The 27,986-nt window shown below is 41.8% G+C and overlaps 2 protein-coding genes across 4 annotated transcripts; one reads left to right on the forward strand and one right to left on the reverse strand.

Moving 5' to 3' along the window:
• The first annotated feature begins 3,131 nt into the window (after positions 1-3,131).
• On the forward strand, positions 3,132-10,637 carry LOC120110781 (putative WRKY transcription factor 4). Of its 3 annotated transcripts, none has more exons than XM_039126360.3 (4): positions 3,132-3,630; positions 6,148-6,851; positions 6,938-7,096; positions 10,036-10,637. In XM_039126360.3, exons 1-4 carry the CDS (start codon positions 3,328-3,330, stop codon positions 10,478-10,480), a joined length of 1,611 nt encoding a protein of 536 aa, XP_038982288.3. In that variant the 5' UTR covers positions 3,132-3,327; the 3' UTR covers positions 10,481-10,637. The 3 variants fall into 3 exon arrangements, with proteins under 3 accessions (XP_038982288.3, XP_038982290.3, XP_089785168.1); XM_039126362.3 differs by having other exon boundaries at positions 3,141-3,630; positions 10,039-10,637; XM_089929042.1 differs by having other exon boundaries at positions 3,488-4,877.
• A 1,116-nt stretch (positions 10,638-11,753) lies between these two features.
• On the reverse strand, positions 11,754-18,363 carry LOC103717200 (uncharacterized). The gene is made up of 5 exons (XM_008805495.6): positions 17,113-18,363; positions 13,106-13,163; positions 12,905-12,988; positions 12,677-12,818; positions 11,754-12,331 (listed from the first exon to the last, which is right to left on the reverse strand). Exons 1-5 carry the CDS (start codon positions 17,603-17,605, stop codon positions 11,942-11,944), a joined length of 1,167 nt encoding a protein of 388 aa, XP_008803717.4. The 5' UTR covers positions 17,606-18,363; the 3' UTR covers positions 11,754-11,941.
• Between the last annotated feature and the right edge of the window lie 9,623 nt (positions 18,364-27,986).

Genomic DNA, 27,986 nt, shown 5'->3' on the forward strand with positions numbered 1-27,986 from the left:
CCGGGAAATCGGAAGCTTCGATGATACCGATGGCATGAAGTAGACCTGCAAGGGAAGAACATACAAGTATGCAGATACGGGATGACTACTTGCTGGTTCACTGTTGCAGGATCTCTGGCACGGGTGCATTGCTTATTTACATAGCCTTCGAGCAACAAGATTTTTAGCAGACTTACCAGTTTTATACACTCATCTCATCATATGTGACCTTAGGGTAAGGTTGTCTTTTTGAAGCTACAAAAACAATCTGCTTGTACTATTTTTACCAAGATGACTTCAGATTTTCCATGTCCTTTGATCTATTCAGAAAAAATACTCTGGCATTTAAGAGCATTTTTGACAAATATATATTTTCTGGATCGTATCCCATTGCATATCATGCTTCTATACACATGCTTCCAAGCAGTTCCTGTCCAAGTTTGAGAAAAGTAGGTTGTTTTTATTCTATTTCATGACTATTTCTTTACTTTTCATCCCCACTTAGTGATGCTCTTAGACATGCATTCTCTCTTAAATAACTGTGACAAAACAGTATTAATTGGTCGATAGGAAAACATGGTAATTTCTTGTCTGGTATTCTATGTACAAGTTTTACTATTCAAGCTCTCAATCTGCATTTGATTGGTGCTAGATGACAGAAATAAGTTTTTTATATTTTGTCTGCTTTGCTTCACTGAAACTGTGTTCGACTTTCATAAGTTATACATGCTTTGGGGCCTCTGTTTTAGCTTATCTAATGCGTGCTCGGATTTTATTTTGATAACTGCTCGCATATCTTGTGGTTGAAAGTGCAATCTCAATCTATCCCTTCAGTTAGCTATCCCTTCAATTATACCGTCGAATCCTTTTAAATTCAATATCATGTTCTATTTCATTAATGTCTCAATAGTCTCAGGTATGTATGAGTTTAATTGTAGTTTATTTTTGCGTGAACCCCTATTAGAGAAAATTTGATTATGGAAAGCCAGGTGATCGAATGTCTGCCTCTTGAGTATGCTGAGTAGTGTATGTATGCCATGGAATGTTAATCTCATCTGAATAACAATTATATTTATATGTCTTTGTGCAACAGCCAATGCAACTTTATAAAAAAAAAAAAAAAGAAGAAGAATAGATCCAGCATGATCATCTGTTATTTGGTATCTACCAATAACGTAAAGATCTTAACCCTATTTGAATGCCAGAGGCTAATATGTTCGCAATATGGTCACCGCAACAAGCCAAGTCTGAGGATGATGTATTTATTGCTCCTTTGCATGGTTAAGTTCATTCAGTACTTGTCAGTTAAAAAGGAAAGATTTTTGGGCTCATCTTGTGAAGTGATCTATAACGCAGTGACTAAGAAGAGCCACTTTTGTTTGTTAGGGCTAAAGTTGATGTGGTCTGTTTTTTATCTCATAAAATAAACTTTTCATTTGAGATGAGCTAATATGATCCTATGGCTTCCACAGCATTAAAAGATTTCTTCCATTCCATTCTTCGATGTTGGTTCTATCTCTCTTTTTTCTTTTTTTTTTCTTTTTCAGCTGACAATATTGAATCAGAGTTGCTATGTTTAGTAACCAAGAGAGGGAAGTGGGACTAAATTCCAAAACAAGGATATGTGAACTTGCAACATGATAGTTCAATAAGTTAGTTCTAAAATGATCTCCTTTTTTTCCTTGAGGAAAATAATCATCTTTACTCGAGCTTTTTTTTTGTCTTTTTGCTTGCTTTCTCAGAAGCTGCTGCAATGAAGATCTCTTGGATGCAAAAGCTAGGCTCTACTTACAGGCCTTCTTTTTTTTTTTTTTTTGCATCCTGCCTTGAGATTGAACTGCATTGAAACCTTGCTAAACTTTTCAGACTTGAGGCCAAGCTACTAGGCGAGCATCAAACATCACAGTTTATCAATGAAAAATACCTCAGGATCTCCTGCCAGAGTATCAGATGGCGCAATAATACTAATGTTCTTGTTGGATTAATGCCTATCTCTATAATTTATTGATTAGAGAGGCTTGTGTAACATGAACTGTGATCAAAAGTGAATATTTCACTTGAAGATACCGCAAATTACCAAATTTCCATAATGATGAGCGTGGCTTGAAAGAATTATCTCCAACCATTTGTACGGCTTTTTAGACAAATCTGACCCTTTTGAATATTAATAACGAGAATTGTTATTCATATATGCTTGTTTACCTTTTGATGTATTAGTGCCATTGTGCTCCTATGCGCTTATACCACTTTGTATTAAATCAATGTTTTCCAAACACCCTAAAAGGACGAGCATTGGAGCAAAGCAAAAGTGATCAAGTGTGAATGATGGTATGAATAACGCTGTTGTGCATAATAACCTATATGAGCTCATCATGGTCTTACATTGAAATTATTGCATGCACTACCACGTTGGTGCATGCCACCAATCACCAAGATGCATTAATATGGGTTCCATTCATCCCGTACTTATCTCGGTGATCAGCCTACAGCAATCGGCTATTAGGGCGTGCAAAGCCATGCTCGTGCATACAGCGCATGCTATAATTTTTTTTTTTTCTCTTGTACCGAAGCATAACCAAAGTTAAATTGAATAATGCTAAACTAACAACTCTTCCCTGGTAGCATCCAGGTGTTCTACCTGTAGGGTGGCCCTCCATCCAAGCACCCTTCCCTCACCCTTGAAGATGATTACTTGGGTCTTCAAATTCTGAAGGTGTTGCAATGTGATCTTTGTCTCTTATATTAATTCTTTTCAACCGTAATATTAAGGCGTCGTGAATTACAATAGTTAATTGGGTTTGACCACAATCTGAGTTCGGTACGCTTCTCCAAATGGATATATGCGAAGGGGGAGGTCGTTAAGGATTTAATTCGTGATAAATTTGGCGTTTTCAAAATCTCATGGTCATCCCCGCTCTTACGCCAAAACAAAGCAGGAGGACAGAAACGCCGAGACGATTTGAAAACGGGTCCCTGTGTACTATACGGAGGTCAAACCCCGAAGACAAACGGCCGTCCCTGCCATCACCAAATCCGTCAACCCCCCAAGGCGCCACCGCCCCCTTTATCCCCTCTAAAGTCTCCTCTCCCACCAACGGAAAACAAACCGCCGTCAAAGCCTCTATTATATCCCCGGCCCCCCAAATCCACCTGGTCAACACCAGTCCAAAGATCACATGCTCTGCCCCCCTCGCCTTCTCTCTCTCTCTCTCTCTTCTCTCCAACCCTCTTCTCAAACGCACGAAACCCACTCTATATTCTTGAACTCATCCCGCTTCGCTTCGGGGCTCCGAGTCGCCGGAGAATCGGAAACCGGCTCCCTTTCCCCGGAGGCTTCGGGGAGCTCCCATGGCGGAGGAGCCAGGCTCTGGAGCTCCGGAGCACGACAAGGCCGATCGAGAGGGGTCTCCGGAGAGCTCTTCTTGTCCTCCTCTTGAGGCTGAGGGGGGTGATTCCAAAACCCTCGGCTCACCCGATTCCTCCTCCCAACCCGGCGGAGATGGAGGAAGCGCCGGCGACCGTCGCTCCTTCTCGCAGCTCCTCGCGGGGGCCATGGCATCGGCGGCGCCGGGGAGCGCCGGTGTCGCCCCGTTCCTCACCGTGCCTGTTGTCACCATCCCGTGCTACATCGCCCCCGCCGCGGGGCTCGCGGTCTGTGTCTCCGATTGTTCTTCCAAGTCTTCCATTTTTTTTTTTTGCCTATTTCTTTAGTTTCAAACTTTTACCTTTCTCGATATTATCTTTCTAATTTTAGAACGGCAGCTGGTTGGTTTTTTTTTTAAAAAAAAGAAAAGAAAAAAGAATTGCATGAAACCTTGTGCTGATTTGCGTTTGTTATTGGAATTGGAGATTATTAATATATGAAATAGTTGACCAAAACGAACAAGAAAGTTCTGCTAAGAAAAGCTGACAAGTTCAGCCCCCAAAAGCGGCATTCAATAGAATAAGTTATACTGCTGCACGAGAACCCTTCTTTTTGCTGGAGTCATCTCGAAACAGTTGTTGACTTGTTCTCTTGCTTGTGCTTGTGCTGGTTCTGTTGATTCTTCGTGCAGTTCCATTTTATTTATATGATAAATATGTTTGTCTGTCGCATAGCAATCTTATCCATTAATGACAAGGAAGAAGATATTAGCTTGTTAGGTCTTTGAATCTGTTATGGATTCTGACCTATCGGATTATGCAACAGCATGCTACACTTACTAAATCCAAATAATGTCCGACCATGCTAACCATTTGAAAGTCTCTGAGATGTGCAGAGTAAGGATTAGAGCATCGCATGTTGTGTTTGTGCCTGCAAAAAGATGGCCTGCCACTATGCATCATTAGCATGGAAAGATATACGTCTTCCTGAAAACATGCAAATAACATGCCAGAATAGCTATAGTACTAAAGCAGCTTTTAACTTAAACTGAATTTGATATTGCTGAACTAGTATTTGGATGTCTCTCAATAAGAAACATTGTTTTTTGACTAGCTATGCAAATCTAGCATCATATTCTTCCTCCATATACGTAGCAATAGGCACCATCTCATGTACTTAAATTGAGATGGACATGACTGACCACCATCAGCATAGGTATGCTGCATTTAAATAGAAGGGCAGATGAGTCAAGGTAGATTTTGCATGCATCTGCTAGACATGAGGGTGTATGTGCATATATAATTTCGAAATTGAATTATAGATACATAAGATGATAAACCATATGGGAAATAATGATTAAATAGCTTTTCTGAAAAATTTATAAATATGAAAACAGGAATGTAATGAGCTCCAATCAACTTATGATTTACTGATTTACTATCATCGACCAGCTCATCCCTATCTAGTTCATTTGGAGGACCTCCTTCCTTGCTTCCATGCCCTTGATACTTATCTTGAAGGATCTAGCCTTAAGGTAACTTCTATGTTGCAATTTCATGTATTTCCGCAGCTTCATTCAAATGTAAAGCATAAAAAAATATCAATTAATTAATTTTCGGACCACGATAAAGTGAAAAAGGATTTTTGCATGAATACACTCCAAAATATAAAAATTGCATAACCATTCATGTGATTAGATAACATCCTCCAAACAATAAGTGATTTTACCATATATTCTTACCATTTGGTCCCTTCGAGGACTTTTGCATATATACTGTTCTCAAAGTGCTTAATTCCTTTTTTTTACAAGTGAGAAAGTAAAATATGCATATAAAATATTTGCACAAAATTTCAAATATTTGTCTTAAAATATTTGAAAAATTATGTATAATGGGGGGGGGGAAATAGTTAACAGACTCGTCAAGTTAACTTTTAGCCTAACTAAACTAAGGTTAGAATGTTAAAAAAATGAAAGCAGGATGGTGGGAAGGGTCTGGTTGTAAATTTTTTAGACTTTTGCAGAGGCACTTATCAATGATATACTTTTCAAAGAATAAATATTCAAATAAGAAAAATTCCAGTAAGGGCTTAGCTTTCAATATTCTCTTTTATTTATTACTAATGTGGCTTCTCATATAGGCTGATATTGAAGGAACTTGTTTGATGGAACTTGTTTAACTTGATTTTTAAAAAGTTCTTGGGTAAAACTCAGGTTTTTGATTGTAGGGCTGAATAATTCCTGTTTTTTTGGATTATTTTATTTGGCAAGTGCTTTTTGTCCAATTATGTTTTATGTAGAAAAAAATTGAATTATGTAAATGTTGCAGTCCCTGGTTGGATGAATTTAGAAAGATTTTCTGGACCCAGGATTTATTTACTCATGCGGAACGTAAGTTGCAAAAATTGAGAAGTATTATCAAAGTTTATTGATATTCAGCAATTATAGTTGATGTAGATCCTCTTATTTAAAGTAAAATGCTATCCAATGCCCTGGAAATTTGTAAATACTTTTCTTTTATTTACCCTACATATGATTTCAGTAAACAAACATGGACTCTTAATCATAGGTTCAGATCACCATGTATTTCATGTCACTATTCAATTCCCTGTTTGTCACTTTCATGAAATTCTGCATGTTGTTAGTTATCAATGTAGTGGCAAGTCAAGTTGATGAGCGGGCCAGTTTGCCACTTCCCTCTGAACAGTGTTCCTTAGTTCTTGTTGTTTGAAATACTTAAATTGTCAGCATTTTGTATAATGGGATGTCCATAACTGCAATATTTTCATTTTTGTCTTTTTTCCAGGGGCAGTTTGCAATGACGCATCAAGCAGTCTTGGCATCTGTCATGGCTCAGGCACTGATGCAATTGCAAAAAGCATATCCCTCTTCCTCATCAGAGTTCTTAAGAAACTCTGTAACACAACCTCAAATATCCAACATTACTCTGTTGCCATTGCAACAAGACCCATTGTCTGTAGCAGGGAACAATGCCTGTGCACCACAGATGGAGCAGCCACCTTCATCTCACCAGAAACCTCAGTCTGCTTCTATTGTTGTAAAGACAAGCTCTGACGATGAAAAGACTAGCTCAGATGATGATTACAACTGGCGGAAATATGGTCAGAAACAGGTGAAGAACAGCGAGAATATCAGAAGCTATTATAGATGTGCATATGCTAACTGTTCTGTTAAGAAGAAGGTCGAATGCTGTCAAGATGGCCATGTCGCTGACATAGTTTACAGCGGCTGTCACAATCATGAACCACCCCTGAGAGTTAGAAGCTCTAGAGAGAGAAAGGCAAAACGTAGTGCCCCATCTGTGGTAAATAAAAAATTAGATCTTCCAGGAGCAGAAAATAATGCAACAGTTTCTTCTGCATCTAAACTACCGCACAGTTCTGGTAATGAAACCCTCGAACAACATTTACCCTGTTCAGATGGCCATGAAGGAGATTCTGCGGTGAAGACTGAAGAAGATCTTGGTGATAAACCAGATCCAAAGAGAAGGCAAGTAGTTAAGATATATTAGGATTTTGATTCTTTAGTTCTAATGCTACAATTGTGCTTAAAAGTTTCTCTTCTTTGTAAAGCAGAAGCACTGAAAACACCATTCTTGATCTAGCTCCTGTACTCAAAACTATTAGAGAGACTAAAGTTATATTGCAGACAGCATGTGATGTGGGCCTAACAAGTGATGGCTACAGGTGGAGGAAGTATGGACGGAAATTTGTGAAAGGAAATCCGAATCCCAGGTTTTGCCACTTATTCATATTTATTATTTGGATGATTTCTAATTTTTTGCATATCCATCAAAAGGAATATGTAGAATTTGGTTAGATATGAAATTATTACATGGTCTAATCAGTTAGTTTTGAACTACCAAATTGGAAAAATGTGCTATGGTGATTCTAATTGCTATCTTAGACCAAATATTTTCCTTAGAACAATCATAATTTGTTATAACTAACAATCTAACATTATGATTATTACTATAAGAATAAGTTTGTACGAATTGTTCATGCGGAAGGCGTCTAAATCATGTATGCAGTTTACTCTAACCTCATGAACAGTGAAATAGTTCTATATAGTGCCTAAGACCCGGACTTTAAGGTGCTATTGAGGTACAGTGCTCTCATTTATTGCTTTCAATCCATCTGCTTGACAATGACCTTAAAAATTGTTTACTAGAACATAAAATAGTGTGCATATGCCCAAGTAGATACATGATTGGCATTTTTCTCTCTATGCATCACATAATTTTGGTTGCAGGAGTGTAAATGGGTTGAGTACAATTATGAATAACTTAGAGTTGAATACTTCCTTTGTGTTTGTTTGTCTGGGACATTTGATTCAGGCTTGGCTGGTCTTGGAATGCTGTTTGATTTCTTCCCAGATCAATTTGAGGGCCTCCTTTTTCAAAAGAAAGAAAAATCAAGGACCTTTGCATGAGCATGTATAGAATATTTTCTTGTCTTTGTGGTAATACATTAGTAATAATTGCAGTCTAATTGAAGCAACTTATAGAGGAAGTAAAGTTCAAGCACAAAAGATGTTTCAGTTCCTTTGAGCTCTATTCATGATAGTATTCAGAAGAAAGAAAAGAAGGAAAAATAGAAATGATTAAGTTGAAAGAACAAAGAACTATTCTCCCCCAAGTAACTTAACAGTGGTATAATAGAACTAGATATCTTGCTAGGGTCTTATAGAGGTGTCTCTATGAGGAGAAACCCCAAAAGGAGTTAATTTTAAGTTTAGGGGTCTCATAGTAGTTTAGGTATTCCTTTTTCTTAGGGTTTTCTCTTTGGTTGGATCGGTCATGTGACTAATTTAGTTAATTTTCTGAATTTTAAGTGGTCAGACTCATATGAGTTTACCATTTCATCATGTTGCCTGTCAGTGAGGACCAACAAAAATTAGGTGTTGATGCAAACAAGGGTTTCACAACAAAATTCAAGTCGAAACCAGAAAATCCTTATAAAGCCTAGATATTAGAGAAGGGAGATTAGAGCATGAAACCTCATGTATTGAATCTTTCATATTTTGTATTTAAAAGGTAGCAAAAGAAGTGATTGGAAAATCTGAAGGCAAATGCTTTGAAATAATGAAGACACTTACTTTCCCAAAGAATTGTAGGGTACAGATTCCAAAGCATTTAGTTGGATTAACTTCTCCCTAAGAGGAATAATGTGAATATGAATAATATTATGACAAGAAGAGGAAGGTCATTCCCAATCATCAGCTCAGGAAGAAGGCTGAGCTGGTACACATGCATGCACGCAAATATGTATCATTTCTGATTCTGGACTATTCAGTTGAGCTAGTACCGTTCCAGTAGGATTGAAGTCTCAATTCTACCATCAGAAGATGAATAATGAGCCTTTAAAATTGAGGATTCATATGAATAATTTCATAAGTTGTTTAATTGCAAAACTGATTTGATCTGTATTACGAGTATAGGGTTCTTTAGAAATTGGACCAAGGTCAGGCTTGTTTAAATTAAAGATCAGATTTTGGATTCATTACTGGCCTGTACTTAGGAGGTCATAAGTTGTTACTTGTGAGAACATCTTGACATTGTTAGTTCTTTTTTTGGAAAAATTGAAGAAGATAATTTGTTGAACTGTTAGATTTATTGAAGAAGTCTCTTTCAGAAGAGTTATTGGGCTATTGGGTCCTAACCAGCCTCGTGAGAAATGAGAGGTATTACAATTTTTTTTCCCAATAAGGTTGCATTTAATGACCAAATTTATTGAAAACCTACATACTTGAGCATTAGCGCAACTCATGCACCTAGGCAAACTTGTCCCTCTGAAATGTTCATTAGTTCAAACTGGTTGCCAAAAAAGTATTGGTAGAATACCATTAGTAAAACAGGAATAAGGTTTGTGTTATTGTAAATGAAAAGGTAAATTTAAATTTTGTATCTATCACTTTGTTAAATACTTAACAAATTTTAGATTATTCAGGATTTATTTGCAGAGGTCTCAGTAAAAAAATTGTGCATACACTGAAAATTTTAATTGCAAGTTGGTCTTCCTGCCCATTTCATTGCAATTACGTTGTGCTGGTATATGAATAAAAGTAGAAGTTATCGGAGAAGTGCTGCAGATTTGTTGCCCCCTGTCACCATTTCTGTGCCCCCAAAAGAAAAAAAAAAGATCATGGATTTTATTTGTTATTGCAAATGTATTGCCACTTTTTTGTTGTTCTTAATTATTTAATCTCATGAGTGATGGTAGAGTACTAAGAAACAACGAGTCTCAACATACAGTAAATAAATAGATAGGTAACAAAAAAATTCCACATGCAAAAGGTTGCTGGGGAAAAGCCTCCTTGTTGCATTCGAGGTTTCTAAGATCTTGCTTCAGAACAGAGTAAGCCTTTGGTTGGCCATTAAAAAAAAAAAAAAAAAAACTTTGGTTCAGAAGTTGTATAGAAGAATATCTTTTGTTTCTTCAGTTTTTACCTGTTTGTGAAGATTTCTTTGGTCATCCTGCATCAAGAACTTGGCTATATTAGATGCCTGGTAGTTTACAAACTATGTCTTGAGGTCAAATTAGAATGCTTTAATGCTCAAGTCTAATTGTAAAATCATTATATGCATGCTGCTGGTGCCTGCTAATTTATTCCAATTTGTTTAAGCGATATAAGCTTTCCCTTGAACCTAATCCTTCTCATTAATGTGTTCTAGAAGCTACTATAGGTGCACCCATATTGGATGTCCTGTACGTAAACATGTAGAGAGGTCTTCTGAGGATGCAAAATCTTTGCTCATAACATATGAAGGCAAGCACAACCATGAGTTGCCACCCCTAAAAGATGGCAGCAATCCACCTGATAGCGCTCTTCTTACCGCTGCTGCTGCGACTGCTATGACCACTAATGAGCAAACACCAAAAAATGTCCCCTTGTTATATGAAACACCCACAACCAAATGGTTGCCGGATGTGGATGGGAAGGTATCTAATGAGCAGGTTCAAGAGCTTGGAGGTGAGAAAGCAATAGAATCTGCCCAGACTCTTCTAACTATGGGACTAAGTGCAACTTCAGAAAACGCTGGCAGTAAAAATTCAGGAGGTATTCAGCAGCCTCGTTCAAATGGGAACTGCGCAATAGTTCCGGTCGAAAACTCGTGAATGGATAGGTCCATTTAGTTTGTTATATCATTCTGCTGTATTTTCTTTACTTTCACTCCTATTGGATGCCTATGTTATATAAATACTTTCCTTCAGTGCAGTTGTTGAGCTGCTTCTAATTTCCCAATATCATACTACAAAAGACATTTTTTTCAAATGTATTGGTTCCAAAGGAGGGTTTTTTTTTTTTGAGGGTGGGGGGGGGAGGGTCTCAACAGAGTTATTTTAATGGTGAGGCCTAGCTCTATAGCCTGTATATTTTTTTGTTAAATGTGCAATCAGGAACTGCATCTGCCACATCAAACTTGACTGGATAAAATGTAACAGTGTTGGGGCTCTGGAGGGTGCTGCCTTCTGGTTGTAGAAAGATGACATGCAACCTAAGAGATCATTTGGAATGTCAGGCTAGTGTTTGCAGCGGTACATGCAATGAAATGGACTGGATGTGTATCGTACCAGCCGCAGGTAGATGTTTGACGATGGTCGAGTGCTGCTATTCATGGTATGCATGCAAGATGGACACACTATCGGACCTTGAAGACTATGATACGGTGCATGTTCCATCTCATTCATGGCCCAAATTATGCCAAATTATACGATTGCACTGCGACCACTTTGTTTTTCCATTTCTTTCCATGATTAATAACAAAGCCCATGAAAGTGACAACTTCTGCTTTTCCGACGAGGGGATGTTCTGGTGTCATTCTTGTACCGCCATATTTAGATGGAAGGGAATATTCTGGTATCATTCTTGTACCGCCATATTTAGATGGAATGAATTCACCTGATCTGATGCACCTAATAATTTCACAATTTCAAGATCTTTGTCCTTTGTTTCCGCATAAAGGCAGCCCTGTGGTTTCATTTTCAAGATTTGGTTGCACACTCCGCTGTTTGGCACAACCTGGTCGTCATAAAATATTCACAGCAAATCCTCTTGGAAATCCAGAGATTATGACATTCACTTGATGATTAATGTCTATCTTAATTTCAGCCTTAAACCCTTCCAAGAAATCTAGCTCCTTTCTTCCTCCTTACTGCCCATCTTACTCCAATAACCAAATAATCATTCACCTCGAAAGAGATTAGAATCAACCAGTTGAGCAAAAATATCAGTAAGTTCTGTTCTACTTTTCTGACGTTCGATAGCATCGAAAACCGTCAAATAGCCTGGCCGCCCATACCCACTTTGCGAGTAAATACTGAGCTCTCCGATTGTTTAAAAAATCTCACCCCGCCCCACAGCAACTAAAAAAACAGCACCAACAAAAACTACACATAAGAGTACATGTATACTTCCTCTGACGGCAGCAATGACATATGCAAACCAAGATTGCATAAAATTCACAAATATCTACACAGAGGATCCCCTCATTCCCAAGAAAGGGCCAGCCACCAGCCAGTCTAATTGTACAAAGATATTATAAACTCCAAACCCACCCAATACCCTGCCCCCATCTGCTATGAGATGCTCAGTCCATCCACAGCTCCAGACAAGTCCAAGTCCAGGTTCCCCGCCTTCTCGCCTGCCTTCGTATTCTCCTCCACCTTATGCTTAGCCATGATAGCATTCCCTTCATCCTCATCTACCGATGCGGCAGCTGATATACATTCCTCGAATCTGTAACAACTGATGATGTGGTCATTGGTTATCCCTGAGGCCTGCATGAAGGAGTAGATGACTGTTGGTCCAACACTCCGAAAACCCCTTCGCACCAAGTCTTTGCTTATAACATCTGCCTTCGGAGTCTTTACTGGGACTTGATGTGGGTAGCGAAATCTGCTCATGATGGGCTTCTGGTTCACAAAGCTCCAGCAGTACCGACTGAATGATCCAAACTCTGCTATGATCTACACCGGTAGAACCAAAAGTAACTGTCATCAATTTGTACCGAAGTAGAATAAAAGGATTACTTGAAACTGGACCGATTGCTATTGCCAAATAGCATACTTATGATGATAGACCCTGAATAGTCAGTATACATCATGTTACTTTCTCAATAATTATCCAATGAGTTTTGCAATTAACCGATGCTCATATCATAGAAGAAAAACACAAACCAACCAGTGGCTTATCCCAAAGTAGTCTGCATTAATGCAGGCAGGAATAATTCCAAGCACCCAAATAACTATATATTTGCAATTATAATGATAAGGATAGTGAGAAAACAAAAAAGAAAAGAGAGAGGAATCTACCTTGAGTATTTGGCATGCATTTTCAATGATGGCACGCAGCTTTGGCTCTGATAAAAGCGAGCTGGCAGTGCTTCCTGGTGCTATAAGTTTCTTCTCATTTAATTTAGAAACCAATTCTGGGTCAAAATCCATGAAAACCTCCCTGTGAAAAGGTATGTCCAAGAAGGTGGTAAGATCATATACTTGAAAAGGAATACAATAGAGTCTCATGCCAGAGGCAAGAGTTACCTAAATATGTGTCTCTTGCTGAGAATTGCAGGCCATGAAAGTTCGGCCAATGCACCTGATAGTACAAGCAGCTCAAACAGTTTCCTGTATATATTTTTGAGATTTTTAGACACCAAAGATCACTTTCTGTGATCTGACAAACAAATAAATATTAACTTCTTGCTGACCAAGCAAAGTGAGATTAGAGTTGAGATTGCATACTTATCATCATGTACTGGGACTCCCCATTCTTCATCATGAAAGGCAGCATAACAAGGATCTGTTATAACAGATAAACCAAGAATATTTTTAAGAACAACAGCACAGAAGAAGCTACAAATGAACATTGATAAGATAGAATTCATTATTTCTGACCAGACAATCGACATTATTTAAGGCTGAGAAGTGGAAGATATGAATAGCATAAGCACTCTCACTGAATAGAAACAACATAAATATAGTGCATCAAAGGAAAAAGGCAAATAAAGCAACCATAACCATCAACATTAAGGGTTGGCTTAATGAATCTCTCCACTAGACCATCTAACCCATAATCACATTACATTAAATAATGCAGCTCCTCCACTTTCTAGCGTACCAAGACCATATAGACATGTTTGGCAACATTGCCTTAAATGATACAGCCCCTATGCTTTCCAATTTATTGAACTTTTTCTTTCTTAATGTGACTATCACCACCCTAACCAAATTTATTATCACCTTAGATTGTATATTATCCAACATTATATCTATACAATATTGCTAACCTTATTATGTGCTTATAAATTTTTTAACTTAGTTGCAAAAGCATGAAGCAATAAAGCTTTATAGCAGAACACTCAAAATAATAATACAATTCTACTGTTCTAGCCACTTACAGGTTTGGTTTTCATCAATCAGATGTGTCATGACCTTTTATCACCAAAGTATGTAAACTTTCAACCAACAGGGAGTGCCTGACTTGACATAGTTAAGCAAACACCTTCTCCAAATATGTTTTATAGATATGCCAATTGGAGAATATCAGTACTTGATATAAGGAGATTATCGGAGTCATGAAAACTGCGGTGGTGAATTATCCAATGTTTAGAGTAGGGTCTGACCCTTAACAAAACAACATAACTACATGTGCTGGCAAATATTCTGACAACAAAATCCAGGAAAGGGTGGTTGCAGGGAGGCCAGTTCCAGTGACACTTCACCGCCTTAATCAGTGCAAGCATTCGCAAAACTCATCTACGATGTATTAAGACATCAGAGAACACAAAATAGATGCCAATGCAGTCCGACTGATCATGAAGCAGAAAAAGGGACAAATTATATATTAAAACAAAATAAAAGCTTCCAATTCTAGCCCATTTCACAGCACTTGTTTTGGAAAAACACTGACATAGAGGAAATGAAGCAGAAAAGTAGAATTTTTAATATAAAAAAGCAAATCATGTAAATTTCTGGTCACTCTCAACTTCTCCCTGGAGATCCTCTTTTGTGAGTCAGGCCTTACTTCATGACATGTGATGGTCATGTAAACAGAAAGTAATACAAACAGAGGAAAATGGTATCTAAAATTTTAATCTTATATTGTAGTAAATTTGTTTTTTAAATGTTAATGAGGGAGTTGCCGTTCAATAATATATGTCAAATGACCTAAACAAGCTTATGATCCTTAGTATAGAACTTCAAAATGTCTCTATTTCATTATTTTCCATCTACATCCCAATTCCATTCAACTAATATCCCTTTGGTGTTACGCAAAGCCATTTATGATCTATCCATCGCTATAATATGGAACATTAAGAAATCATATCAGAATCAAGAAGTTGCAAGAAATAAAGCCGCAAAAAGGTTTACAATAATTTTATCTTTTCTGTTAGAAATGTCTTAATACAACATCCCTAGACATACATCAGTTATCACTTGAACTCATCCAAGAACAGTAGCATTAAGTTAGGTTTTGAAAAGGAGGAGGACTGTGCCTAGAACCTATGATTACAAAGCTTAGGTTTTTTATATGGAATTCGTGCTCAAGCAGTTAACAGAAAATCATCTTGGCGGCATAGTTATTGCAGATTCCTAATCTAAAAGGCACAGCCAAGGTCTGCATGTACCTGACGCATAAACAAAGAGACCTGGTACACCACAAGGTTTTTTGTTATTTTAATAAAACACCTCCTTGAGGTACGCTTATGTCCATTTTCTATATCTTATTATGAAAGAATATGATGATGCAAGAAGAGAATAGCAGGCCCGATGCAGTATGAACTGAGAAGAAAAAAATAACACGAGCAATATACAACCTCAAATACCCACTGCTGAGCACCAAGTGAAAGCCAACATCCATTGAAAAACTAAATCACTAGCCAATGAAGAGATTTTATATGTATTATTAGGCAGCAATAAATAAGTTCAGCTCATCTGGGAAGATAAAATCACACCACACCTTACAAAACAAGCAGATAATCTGGATGATATTCTGGAAGTTACTAGATAAGAAATGTTTGGAATAGTTCAATAATAGAGAAGGAATCACAATTCCAATTGTAAACACAATGTCATAGCAAAAACAGAAGAAAAAGACATTAAGTGCCTCTTCCATTCCCATTTCATGTATGCAAAAATATTACAGTAGAGCTGATCATAGGGCAGGCTTCGGGCCTAAACTCTATTCATTTTTAATCGGGCTTCAGGCTGGGCCTATATAAAATTTGACATTTTTTTGTGCCCAAGCCCAGCCCACGATCAGCTTTATATTACAATGAAATACTAAAAGATGCATACGATGTTTGAAGTTCTTGGCATATAGACGTTATAATAAATTATGGACCAATTTGAATTAAAAAATGGAAAATTTGTGAATAATTTGTCCTTTATCTTACTTGATAAGTGGACTCAAATTGCCAAGCATTACTGTTGAGAAATTTGACCGTTGACCTGAAAGATGGGTAGGCCTGATCATATGCCAGGCTGGCTTGTGCATCGGACACGTCAGCCATCAACAAGACTGTAAGCTCAAATGTTTTTAGATGAAAGAAACACATGCAGAAAAAACAGGAGAGAAGAGGAGGGGGGGGGGGGGGGGGGGGGGGGAGCTACCCTCTTAAATTTTAAATGACAGAAGTGCTCCAAAAAATATGTAAAATTATTAAGGTCAATGAGACTGGGACAAAAGATGTGGCATAACAGGATTTTGTTTCAGAAGTAATTATAGATACTCGAACCACTTCAGCGTGCGGATAGGCTGAGACATTTTGCTTTCATCATACCAGTGGAACTTGATTATGCCCGTTAGCAAATCTCTCACTTGCATGGGGAAGAAGTTCCAGGTTGACCAAGAAATGTGGCAATCCAACCACTATACTCAAAATTTTGTCATCATCATTGTTTTGGAATCAATGTAGAAGGACTATATCCTAGTTGGCAAGTTTTTTGAACCAAGATGATGCTCAAGGAACCTGAAGGGCTAAAACCAGCAAATGTTGTGGATTAGAACAAAACAGATGCCAGAAAATAGAAGGTGCTTTACATTTATGTGAATACAGATAACTCTCGCAGCATTCTTTTAATTACTAAAATCTGATAGTCCAGATCCACTACCCTAACATTTTTAATGCATCCATGAACTTGCCACCATACATATGCACCTAAATATACCTAAAAGTATTATTAAAGGCATGCCAAATTTGCTAATAGAAACCCCAGATACAGGATAAACTGCATTAAATTTCCATAAATATGCAGTGTACATTATTTCACAAGCAAACATACTATAGTATCAAAAGCATGTACCCTTCAAAAAATTTTGTAGATTAGATAATACCATTTGCATGAATCCCGAACAACAGAAAAAAAAGATCCTGAGCTAGTGTGAAGAAGACACTAGCCTTACCAAGCTATCGTAGATTCCCACCCCAAACAAAATATCTTTCTACGTAAATTAATCAGTCCTCAAAATTACAATTTGTGAAAGAGGAGAGAAAGAAAGGGAGAAAAAAGGAGAATTGCTTAAGTTAAGAGAGTAAAAGGAACACCAAAGGGTTTATATGACGATGCTGCAAGATCGCAAAAATGCAAATGGTAACATTTGTTTCCACACAGTATGAAAAAGTTTTGTAGACATTAACTCGTGAAATGGTTCTAGGTACTTCCACATAATTATTGTAATTACAAGAGAGACAACACAAGCCGAGCCACACACAAGCCACTCACAATGACCAAAATAGAGAACTCACCAGTATTTGCTGTCACCCATGCACACCTCCTCTTTCCCTTGAAAATTTCCGGCGAAGACAATGAAACGCCATCAGGAACAATCTTTCCCAGCTTCACACCCATCTTTTCTGGCTTGGAAATGCTCTGCCTTCGGCGACTAGTGAGACTCAGCCTCCCAATCCTCCCGGTGGACGCCCGGCTGCAGAAGGAATCAGTGGAAGCATCCGAGGAGCAAGAAGCATTGAGTGACAAATTGGAGCGGATAAGCAGCTCATGCCTCCTTAGAACCGAGGAAGCACTAAAAGGTGGTGTTAGAGGTGGTGAATCAACTGCTCGAGGGGAACCCTTCTTCTCTGTTGCCCCGACCTCTGCTCTCTCCACCTTCCGCACAGGCTTCAAAGCAGGCTTCCGAGCCGTACCTGCCATCCTTGCTTTATTGCCAGCGGGCCCAAGGACTGGCCTCACCTCAGCATCCTCGACGTTCATGGACCGGACCTTCGGGGCGCCTGACATTGAAGAAACTACTCGCTGATCCTCCGATCTCAGCTCAGATGCTCACAAAGATCTCTTAGTTTCTCCAATTTTTAACATGCCTAGGGCTTGATTCAGCGGCCCCAGCTCAAAATCCTCTCGCTATCCCAAGATTCCTTTTCTCCAAAAGAAACGTCACGAATCTCTCTTTCTTCGAACGAATCCACAGACGAAGCTAATGGTGAAGGCTCCGATCCATCCACCGCTCAAATCGACACAGATGAAACCCTAAGCTCCACATAGAACAGCAATTAGGGTTCGGAAACGTCTCCACTTCCCATCCAGTGGACAAACCCTAGAAAGAGCGGAGATTTCATCCAGCATTGCCGAATGCGACTCAAAGACCGTACCCAAACGCTCGCCTTCCCAAATTTCTACCTTCCAATATCTCCCCGCCTCTGCAAAGCCCCTTCCATGGCATCAAGAACCCCTCCAAAACCCTAGAATCCACCTGCCGGCTCCAAAATCGAGTTCCCGAAACCCTGGAGGCTGGCGAGAACCCTCCGATCCGAGCTTTCAAGTAGGTGGAGGATAACAGCGAGCCGGCGGTCCCCGGCAAGCGACACAGGGAGAGGGACAAGAGAGGCGAGAAAGAGAGAGACGGCAAGCGTGGATTTTGGGATTTTAATTTGAAAAGGAGTGACTGGGAGAACCGGGTCGCATTAGGTGGGCGACCGGCTGTAGCCCGTGGCTCCGTCGGGGAGGCGGTCGGGCCGTTCGCGCCGGGTTAGCACGATCCCTTGAGTCCCTTAGACTCTTCTTCGTATTTTCTTAGTTTATATCAATTAATTTCTTCAGAAAAGAATTTGATTTTATTACAGAAACTGCCATCCCATGAAGAGCCAGCCGTTAGCGGCTTCTATCGCCTGTCGACGAAGGGGAAGGTTCGGCAACGTCTTTTTGTCCTTGCTCTTTCTTTCACGAAAATGCTTACAGAGACCCAGAACTGCCCCAAAAAGCAGCCCGAGCCGAGGAATCACATGACACGTATGGTTTACAGTATAATTGTGCGTCCAATCTGGTCGAAATGCACCTACTTTCGGTGTCTTTATTTCTCTTTCTTTTTCTGATAATGTCGTGAGACCTAAGAAAGAAGCGTAGATGATCCATTGGTGGGACCCGTTGGCTATGTGGCTATTATTTTTTTAATCCCTTTTGAGGTTTTTTTTTTTGGTGGAAGTTTCCTTGGGGGAGGTTGCGAGCATGTATGCTCGTACCAACTTCTTCATCTCTACGTCTCTCTCTCTCGTAGCTGAAAATTCTACTTCTTAAATACTTTAATTTGTCATCCATGTTTATCTTTTAGTATGAAATTGTTGCTGGAAATTGGACCCGGGGGCCGCCGCGAAGCTGGGGAAGGAGGAGCTCCGCCGCGGGGAGGGCGGACGGCGGTGCGCCGGCCGGCTGCGTCCTCCTGTGCCCTCCTGGGGTGTGTGAGAGAGCGGGGAGGAGAGTGCGTCCTGTCCTGTCCCGTCCTGCAAAAAAGAAGCCGGTGGCCGGGCTCCCCGGCGCCGGCCCTCCGATGCTTAAGTCAGAGGGTGAAGAAGAATAAGAAGATATTGGTGCTTAATTATCTGTGCTGTTGTGTTTCGGTCCCTCCTCCCTCTCTTTCCTCCCAGGCTCCCTTTTATAGAGGGATTTTATGTTGCCCGGGAGGTGACAGGGAGTTTGTCCTCTTTTGTAATAATTGGGCACGATTTGGCCCATTAATGGCATAGTGGAAAGTAAGGCCGACTCAGACCGGAACCAGGGAGTTGTCACGGTCGATCGGTCCTGTTGGAGTGGTTGAACCGCCGGCCGTGGTAGGCCCGGGGTCCATGGATGGTAAGCGCATTTATTACCGAATGAACCGGCGGTCAGGGAGAGCCATACGCTTTGATGGTTCAGTGATCCAGAGATCGTCTTGAGCCATGTTCATTAAATGACTGAGCGCATCGGAGACTTGAAGAGGTCTCATGCATTAATGGCAGGTCGTGCCAAATACCTACGGAGATCTTATGCCTTGACGGCTTGGAGATAGCGGCAGGTTGTAGTGGAGTTGTCAAGTCCCTCAGGGGGTTAAGTAGGAGTTGAACATCTGGTCAAGGCAATCGGCTCGGCAGGGGTGCCGAGCCGAGCTGGTCGCCCAATGGGGCGCCCTGTGGCGGGGTTGCTTCTAATGCTCCTGGTCGGCGCTCTTTGGTCGGCTCTTTCTAGCCGAGCGCCTTTATTCTGCGCGCTTTCCTCTCTGGTCAGCACCTTCTAATCGAGCGCTTTTCTAGTCGGCGTCCTCTGGTCGGCTCTTTCTAGCCGAGCATCCCTACTTGGTCGTTGGTTGGTCCGAGCGCCTCTTGGCGCTCCGGTCGGCACTCTTGGGCCGAGCATCTTTTCAAATCGGCGCTCTCTAGCCGAGCACCCCTCTGGTTGGTGTTCTTTGGTCGGCACTCTTCGGCCGAGCGCCTTTCCGGTCGGCGCTTTTTGGCCGAGCGCCTCCGTGGCGGTATGACTTGGGGTTTTTCCCCCAACAGAAATATTACCTAGAATTCTCTTGGAACGAACTACCAGTAGCAGCCAGGGCCGGCCCAACTCTTAGATGACTAGGCGGTTGCCTAAAGCTTCGGCTCAAAAAAAGCCCACCGTAGGAAAAACTTTAACGATAAAATAGAAAGAAAAAAGATATCTCTCAGTGAGTTCGCCTTAGGCTCCTAATATATTGGGCTGCTCCAGGTAGCAGCCACAATTTCTTGGGGAAGATATGGGAGGAGGCCGCCACCAATTCCTACTAGCCTTTTTGCTTTAATACCGTGATCCAGGAATTCTTTGTTTTGTCATTTAGTTCTTTGGTCAGCATCATTTTTATATCTTCTCAAAAACAAAATGAAACTCCTCTTATTGCATTGTATATTCTACAATGACAAGCCGAAAAGGCAATAGAAGTTTTATTTTCTTCATACATTTTTTTTTGTCAATATGCTATGCCATAGAGTGAACTAGGTGTTGTCTCGATAATGACACCTTCCATTTTGAAGAATGTCTTAGTTTCAAGTATTAGAAGGTGCATCCTATTATTTAAACTTCAATAATTTAATTTGTGTAGAAGTTCCCTCTATCTCGAATAGAGAGAGGAGAAAAAAATATTTCTAAGCTGTTTTTTCTAGCTAATTTCATTCACCAACTAGAAAGCAGCTGATTAATTGTTCCATCGTATGCTTCCCATTCCATGCACCTCATTTGAACTAGAGCCTAATTTCTTATCTAATCCTCAAAATTTATACGATGGAACCTAATTTGCTAAGAACTAAGTCTAACAGGAAGTTCCGATCGTTGGATCATGAATCTAATAATGCTCCTTTCGTAATGGAATTAACTAAACCATTTGCAATTCAATTCTACAAATCCTCCCTATTCAACTTTAATCTCCATCAACTTGGGTGTCCATAATCATTGTTCATTACTGTTGTTCATACCAATTGGGCATGGCCACTTAGTTTTAGATAAATGATATATTTAGACCTAATCACAAGCCTCACAGTAGGTAGGTTGGGTAGACGACGATTTGATTACATGAACAAGTATGAGGTGGGTCCAATGGTGGTTGGGTTCCGAACCTAACCTAGCTTCCCCAAACCTATCACGGATTAGTCTTAGAAAAGTGGATTAGGTCCAGTTGGATATAAAAGTTATCACCCCACGCAAACCATGTAAGCTTTACTGAAAAATGAGTCAGAATTCATACCCAGGTCGTAAAGCTTCTCCTTTCTTTTATTGGTGAAGAGATAACTAGTGATCAATTGTGGGATGGCCTTGCAGACAAAGCACGTGTATCGTGAGGCCAACAGGGCAGCAGACTAGTACCCTCATATGTAGCTAACTATTCTGTAGAGATTGAGACTTGAGAGAGCAAAATATATGGTGTATTTTGGAACTTTGTTATCTTTTGATTTTATTTTTTTTTTTATGTATTCATATTCATATTTGACATTTCTGAGGCATTCGCTTTAGCATTAAAAAAAAAAAAAAAAAAAAAAAAAAAAAAAAAAAAAAAAAAAAAAAAGTAGCCTTTCCTATTCCAGATAACGACCACTTATCTGACCGAAGGAAGGTATGGTGTCACGATGGTCTAACCCCCAGCCGCTTTTGGCAGCTTAAAGTTAGAAGCGTTGAAAGTTTACTTCCATTAGCCGTAAGCTCTGAAGCTTATATTTCTCTCTTCGGAAAAACCAGATGAAAACGAAAGAAAAGTTTTGAACCTTATGATGAATACCTGCCATTGCAGGTGCAGTTCTATGCCAATACTGGAATATGGTCCGAGGTCTGATTTTTTTAGTGATTTCAGAAAACATTGATAAGTTACATCTGAGCTACCATGATTCCTGCTTGTCATTCGTACCGAGGAAATTAATTTTGAAAAAATATGATATGGTTTAGCGCAGATATCTTTAATTATGGGGTCGTTTCGTTCGAATAGTTTTTTTAATAAAATATTTTGTTAGCAAGCTCATGTTTGAGTGTACGATATCTAGAAAAATATTTTTTTATATTTTGTCAACCATGAAAAAATAGCGCAATTGAGAGTAGTCTTTAGAGTTCGTTTGGTTCGTGGAAAAAAAAAGAGAGGAAGAAAAGTGTGTTAATGGAAAAATAATGAAATGGTTCTTGTTTGATTGAAGTTTTCAAATGAGCGACACGAAAAAGTTGTATTCTCATAAAAATATATTTTCCACGTTTGATGAAAAAATTTTTCTCATGAGAAACATAAAAAATTACTTTTTCGTGAGCCGAAAATCACTCACTTTTTTATATTTTTTTTTAAAAAAACCCTTTGGTATTAAAAAAAGGCATTAAATACCTAATTTTTATTAAGGATATAATAGGAATTACACATAACTTTCTCAGGAAAGTGGATGATCAACCAAATATAAGCACTCTGAAAATCTATTATCACTTTTCAATTGTCAACAAAACATGCCAAAAATGCTTTTGTAGGCATTCTCTTTTAAGGAATCTGTTTTCTAAGAATCCTATTGCTAAGAGGGAAAAATGCTTCCCGCGAACCAAACGAGTCCTTAAAAAATAGTATAAAATCTTTATTACCCCAGTAGTAAAAAGAAAGATCGTAACCAATTCTATTTAAAAGTCTAAAGTATTTTTATAAAAAAAAAGCTCAATTTTCAACTCATGGGAAAGTGACCTTTTTATCTCCCTTGTTGAATTTTCTTTCCTATAAAATATGAAAACCTTATTTATATTAAAAAAAACTACTTTTCTATTCCTTTTCTTTGAAATCTCAAACGAAACATCAGCATTTTTTAGTTTTCCGTTGGTCACATTTTCCTCTCTTCTCTTTCCATAAACTAAACAAGTCCCAACTCCCAAGGGCAAGTTTCATGGGTAGACTATCCAGGATTTAAACCAGTGTCTTCGAAAATTCTACTTGCCTCGTGGAGGAAGTTGAAAAGCCTTGTCCGTCAAGGTAGTGGATCCTTATAAAGAACGCAAATTGACTGAGAGACCATAGGCAAGTCTAAGTTAATTTCAGAAATGATTAACTTAAGGAAGTCCTAAAGTTGGAACATGGATTGAAAGGCCAGAGAATTACCATACCAAAGAAGCACCTGGGAATTACATTATATATGGAAGGAAACATGAGATATAAAAAGGCTCTTGATAGGCTTTTCCTGCCTACGGATCAATCACACACTCGTAACATATCTTTAATTGGTGTTGTTGGGGGAAAAGCAGATCGCCCCAAAAATGCATGAACGCATCGTCGGCACGTGACGAAAGCGCCCGACTTAAGGGCATCCGACCTGGAGGCGCCCGACCTGGAGACGCCCGACTTCAAGATGCCCAACTGGAAACCCGACCTCAGGGCTCTCGACCTGGTGCCTAGCCAGGCGCTCGACTCCGAGACTTCCGACCTAGGCACCCGACCTCAGCATCCTCGACCTCGGAAGTCCGACCTTGCTATCCACCTGCTGCGGTCACATCCTTCTGTAGCTCGACCAAGGACCACATCCTGCTACTGCTGTCAACAATTAATGCGCATGGCCTCCACTGATCTCCGGCTCACTCAACAATTAATGCGCATGGCCTTCACTGATCTCCGGCTCACTCAATAATTAATGTGTGTGTTATCTACGGATCTCAAGCCCTCCACGACAAATAGCTGACCTGCTCGGCTACGTCCGATCAGCCACGACGACTCATTGGCTCCGGCCTGATCTCCTACGGCGATGCATTAATTCACACGATCGTGCATTAATTCATACGACATGCTCAATCATGACGGTAACCCGTCCGCCCCGTTATATCACAGGTAATCCTGTACCCCTTTATAAAAGGGAAACCCCTCCATCCTAGAGGGGGTTGGACTCTAAAACTCCTGAGACATATTTTCTCTCCCTCCATACATTTGCCCCCTCTGACTTAGGCATCGGAGGGCCGGCGCCGGAAATCCCGGTCACCGGCTTTTTGCAGGTCCCTCGGAGGACGCCGCCCGCCGACGGACTGCCACCCGCCATCTCACGCTGAAGCTCCTCCTTCTCAGCCGACGGCCGCCTTCGGGTCCAAATTCCAGCAACAGTTGGCGCTAGAGGAAGAGCCCGAGTTGTGGCCATGAAGTTGAGAAGCAAAGGAGCCTCCAATGCCTTCCGGCATCTCCCATCAAGTCCTGGACACTCTATCCAGAATTCGCCATCTCCGCCTGACCCAGTTCCCCAAGTCCAGCCGAAGCAGTTCAATATCCTGGTGCAGCAGGTTCAAGCCTTGGCCGTAGTTGTCCAAGGCCTGCAACATGAGGAAGCCCTACCTATGCCGCCTCCACAGGCCCAAGTCCAGCCAGTGCTTCCTCCAAATGGACCGGTGCCCCAGGGCCAGAATCTTCATGGCTCCTCGAGGGCCAACAATGAAGAATGATGCTGTCACCAAGGCTCAGCCCGAGCGTCTCTCCGGAGAGAACTGCCAGGGAGGAGCATAGACAGAAGGCCCCAGCTCTCGGAAGCTGAGTCAGCCCCGGACCGACACGAGCCGGAGCAGACTACTGTGGCAATCCCCCAAGCTTGGGAGCTCGACAGGAAGGTCAAGAAGCTTGAGCGACAGATTGAAGCGCTTTACAGCAGGAAGGCAAGGCACGAGGGTGACTTTGAGTTCACCACTAAGTCCCCCTTTTTCCGCCAGATCGAGGATAAGCCGGTCCCACCGAGGTTCAAAATGCCCCAGGTGGAGCCCTACAATAGAGCTGTCGATCCCCTCGACCATTTGGAAAGTTACCGAGCCCTCATGGCATTGCAGGGGTCCTCGGAAGCTGTGCTTTGCAAAGCCTTCCCAGCAACTCTTTAAGGAACGGCTCGGCTCTGGTTCTCTAGACTGAAGCCAAACACGGTATTCTCTTACGAGCAGCTCGACAGGCAGTTCGCCACCAACTTTGCTGCTAGCTGACGCCAGCGGCGAACCTCAGATTCCCTCCTCAACATCAAACAAAAGGAGAGAGAATCCCTCAAAGACTATCTCGACTGTTTCCCCGCTGCGACCTGAGAGGTTCTCGAGCTCGACCAGTCGATAGCCATGTCGGCACTGAAGACTAAGGCTCGATCCTACAGGTTCCTCTTCTCTATTGAGAAAAGCTTCCCTGCCGATTTCACCGAGATGTTGGCCCAAGCTCGGAAGTATGCGAAGGCCGAGGAGGCCATCGCCTCCAGGCGAGGCGCGATCGAGCAGGCCTCAAAGAAGCAGAAGAAACGTCGTGAAGAGCGAGGCCGCCCGAGCAGCCGATCCCCCCGCCGAGATAAGAAACAGCCTCAGTTGAGGAGTCTACCTCGACAACGAGAACAGCTTCGACCGAGGTCCCCGCCTCGACCGAGTTCTTCGCCGCAGCCACGAATGCCCTTGGGGAGGTATGAGAATTACACTCCCCTGAATGTTCCCCGGGCAGAGGTCCTAATGGAGATAGAAGGTCGAGACTATTTCCGACCTCCACCACCGATGCGGGATACAGGAGCTCGGCGCAATCCTAGGAAGTATTGCTGTTTCCATCGGGATCACGGCCACGACACAGAGGATTGCTTCCAGCTTCGGGATGAGATCGAGGCGCCTATCCGCTGTGGGGTACTCAACCGGTTTGTGTGGAACCGGTGTGAGGAAAAGAGGCCAGTGGAAAATGCAGCACTGCCCGAAAATCCAAATGACAATAGGCCTATCGCTGGCACTATTAACACCATTGGAGGAGGAAGCTCGGCTGAAGAACCAATCAAGGGAAAGACCCCTCCGAAGCGCCCGCATACCTCCGAAACCATGTCATTCTCGGACGAGGATTTGGAAGGAGTTGAGACTCCTCATGATGACGCTGTGGTCATCTCCATGATTGTAAACAAATTTGATGTAAAGCACATCCTAGTTGATAATTGAAGCTTGACAAATATTTTATACTGCGATGCCTATCAAAAAATGGGGATGACGGAAAGCCAGCTTCGGAGAATGAACGCTCCACTGGTCGGTTTTACTGAGTATTCGGTCTCGGTCGAGGAGGAAATCAGAGGCGGACTACGCTATGCGAGAGGTTCATGAAGGGATATGCGGAAACTATCTAGGAGCCCGAGCATTGGCCCATAAAATCTTGCGCCAAGGATACTATTGGCCCACAATTCAAAAGGATGCAACGGACTTCGTCCGAAGGTGCGATCGATGCCAGTGCTCGTCCAAGGGTGGAACATTACGATGCAGCCTCCAACTCCTCCCAGCTCAGGGGCAACTTGGACCTCATCGAGGAGACGAGGGAGGCAGCCCGAGTTTGCATGGCGAGATATCAACGAAAAATGGCACAGTACTACAACTCCAAAGTAAAAGTCAAGCTCTTTAAGGCAGGAGATTTCGTCCTCAGGAGAGCAGAAGCTTCTCAGCCCACCGAGCGGGGAAAGCTTGCCCCGAACCAGAAAGGGCCATACCGGATTGCACGAGTCCAATGGCCCGGAGCATACAAGCTGGAATCTCTCGAAGGGACCCTCGTTCCGCGAAGCTGGAATTCCGAAAATCTTCGGATGTATTACCAGTAGAGCCCTAAGGGGCCCTCGACGATTGGGAACACGATTCTCGTCCCCTTCTCATGTTAATTCATTCACAGTTCTCTAATTATTCTGTGCTCCTCCTGATATTGGGACACTTGTGATCTTCAGAAAATCCGACCAAGCTCGGATGCCCGACCAAGTTTGGATGCCCCAGCCAAGTCTGAAATACCTCGCCACAACGACGTCGAGCTCGGTCTCGATCTCCATCAAAGACCCCGATCGAGATCGGGATGCCCCGCTGAGTCGACAGTGAGCCCAAGCTCCCTCAACCTCGAGAAGCATCACCAAGTCGACAACGAGCCCAAGCTCCCTCGACCTCGTGCTCAATCCCCCGATTAAGGTCAGGATGCCCCGCTGAGTCAATAGTGAGCCCAAGCTCCCTCGACCTCGAAAAGCGTCACCAGGTCGATAGCGAGCCCAAGATTTCTCGATCTCGTGCTCGATCCTCCGACTAAGGTCGGGATGTCCCGTTGAGTCGACAGTGAGCCCAAGCTTCCTCGGCCTCGAGAAGACATTCAGGAGATTACGTGGACCCCCTGGTGTGCAGGCGCGCCCAGAGCGAACTATAGGCCAAAGAGCACCGCTGAAAGCCAACTTCGGAGCGGAGTCGCTTACCTCAACATGAGATGTCCGGCTCCGATGGTGCGAGAGGTATATCCTACCCAGCACCTACATCATTGTACTTACTTGCTTATATTACAGGACGGTCAACGAAATCCCGACTAAGGCCGGGATGCTCTCCTGAATCGATCACGAGCCGAGGTTCCCTCAACCTCGCACGTAATCTCCTGACTGAGTGCGGGAAGCTCCTCACCGTCAATCTCCAGCTCGATCTTGCCCCGGACCCCCCTGGACGAGGGCTTTGCCGAGTCCGAATGTCAACTCAAGCCGAGACGGCCTGTAACAGCGACCTCGAGCTCCGCCTGATGATGCTCTAACCGAGCTTCGAGGTGCCAAGTCATTCACCATGAGGCCTAACTCTACCTGCTTCCACGCCGACCAAGTTCAAGATTGAAAGCATGGAAGCTCCAACGATATTCCGACCTCAGCCTATGTTATCTTCGGAGTCCGAGCTCAAAGCTTCGGCAATCTGGAAGTCGAGCCCAAAGACTCGGCAAAATTTTTCTAGAAGATAAGCCTCAAGGCCTAGCGGAACTTCTTCGGAGTCCGAGCTCAAAGCTTCGGCAATCTGGAAGCCGAGCCCAAGGACTCGGCGAAATTTTTTCAGAAGATAAGCCTAAAGGCCTAGTGGAACTTCTTCGGAGTCCGAGCTCAAAGCTTCAGCAATCTGGAAGCCGAGCCCAAGGACTTGGCAAAATTTT

The sequence above is a fragment of the Phoenix dactylifera genome, chromosome 2 (genome assembly GCF_051530095.1).
Source record: "Phoenix dactylifera cultivar Ajwa chromosome 2, Ajwa_hap1_PhDact_Kaust_v1.1, whole genome shotgun sequence".
NCBI classification, from domain to species: Eukaryota; Viridiplantae; Streptophyta; class Magnoliopsida; order Arecales; family Arecaceae; genus Phoenix; species Phoenix dactylifera.

Coding starts and splice junctions, on each gene's coding strand:
- LOC103717200 (XM_008805495.6), bottom strand. CDS start 17,605: ATGTCAGGCGCCCCGAAGGTCCGGTCCATGAACGTCGAGGATGCTGAG. Junction 13,164..17,112: donor ATGGGTGACAGCAAATACTG/GTGAGTTCTCTA, acceptor CTGTTATAACAG/ATCCTTGTTATGCTGCCTTT. Junction 12,819..12,904: donor AGCAAGAGACACATATTTAG/GTAACTCTTGCC, acceptor ACCTTTTCACAG/GGAGGTTTTCATGGATTTTG.
- LOC120110781 (XM_039126360.3), top strand. CDS start 3,328: ATGGCGGAGGAGCCAGGCTCTGGAGCTCCGGAGCACGACAAGGCCGAT. Junction 6,852..6,937: donor AAACCAGATCCAAAGAGAAG/GCAAGTAGTTAA, acceptor TTTGTAAAGCAG/AAGCACTGAAAACACCATTC. Junction 7,097..10,035: donor AAAGGAAATCCGAATCCCAG/GTTTTGCCACTT, acceptor AATGTGTTCTAG/AAGCTACTATAGGTGCACCC.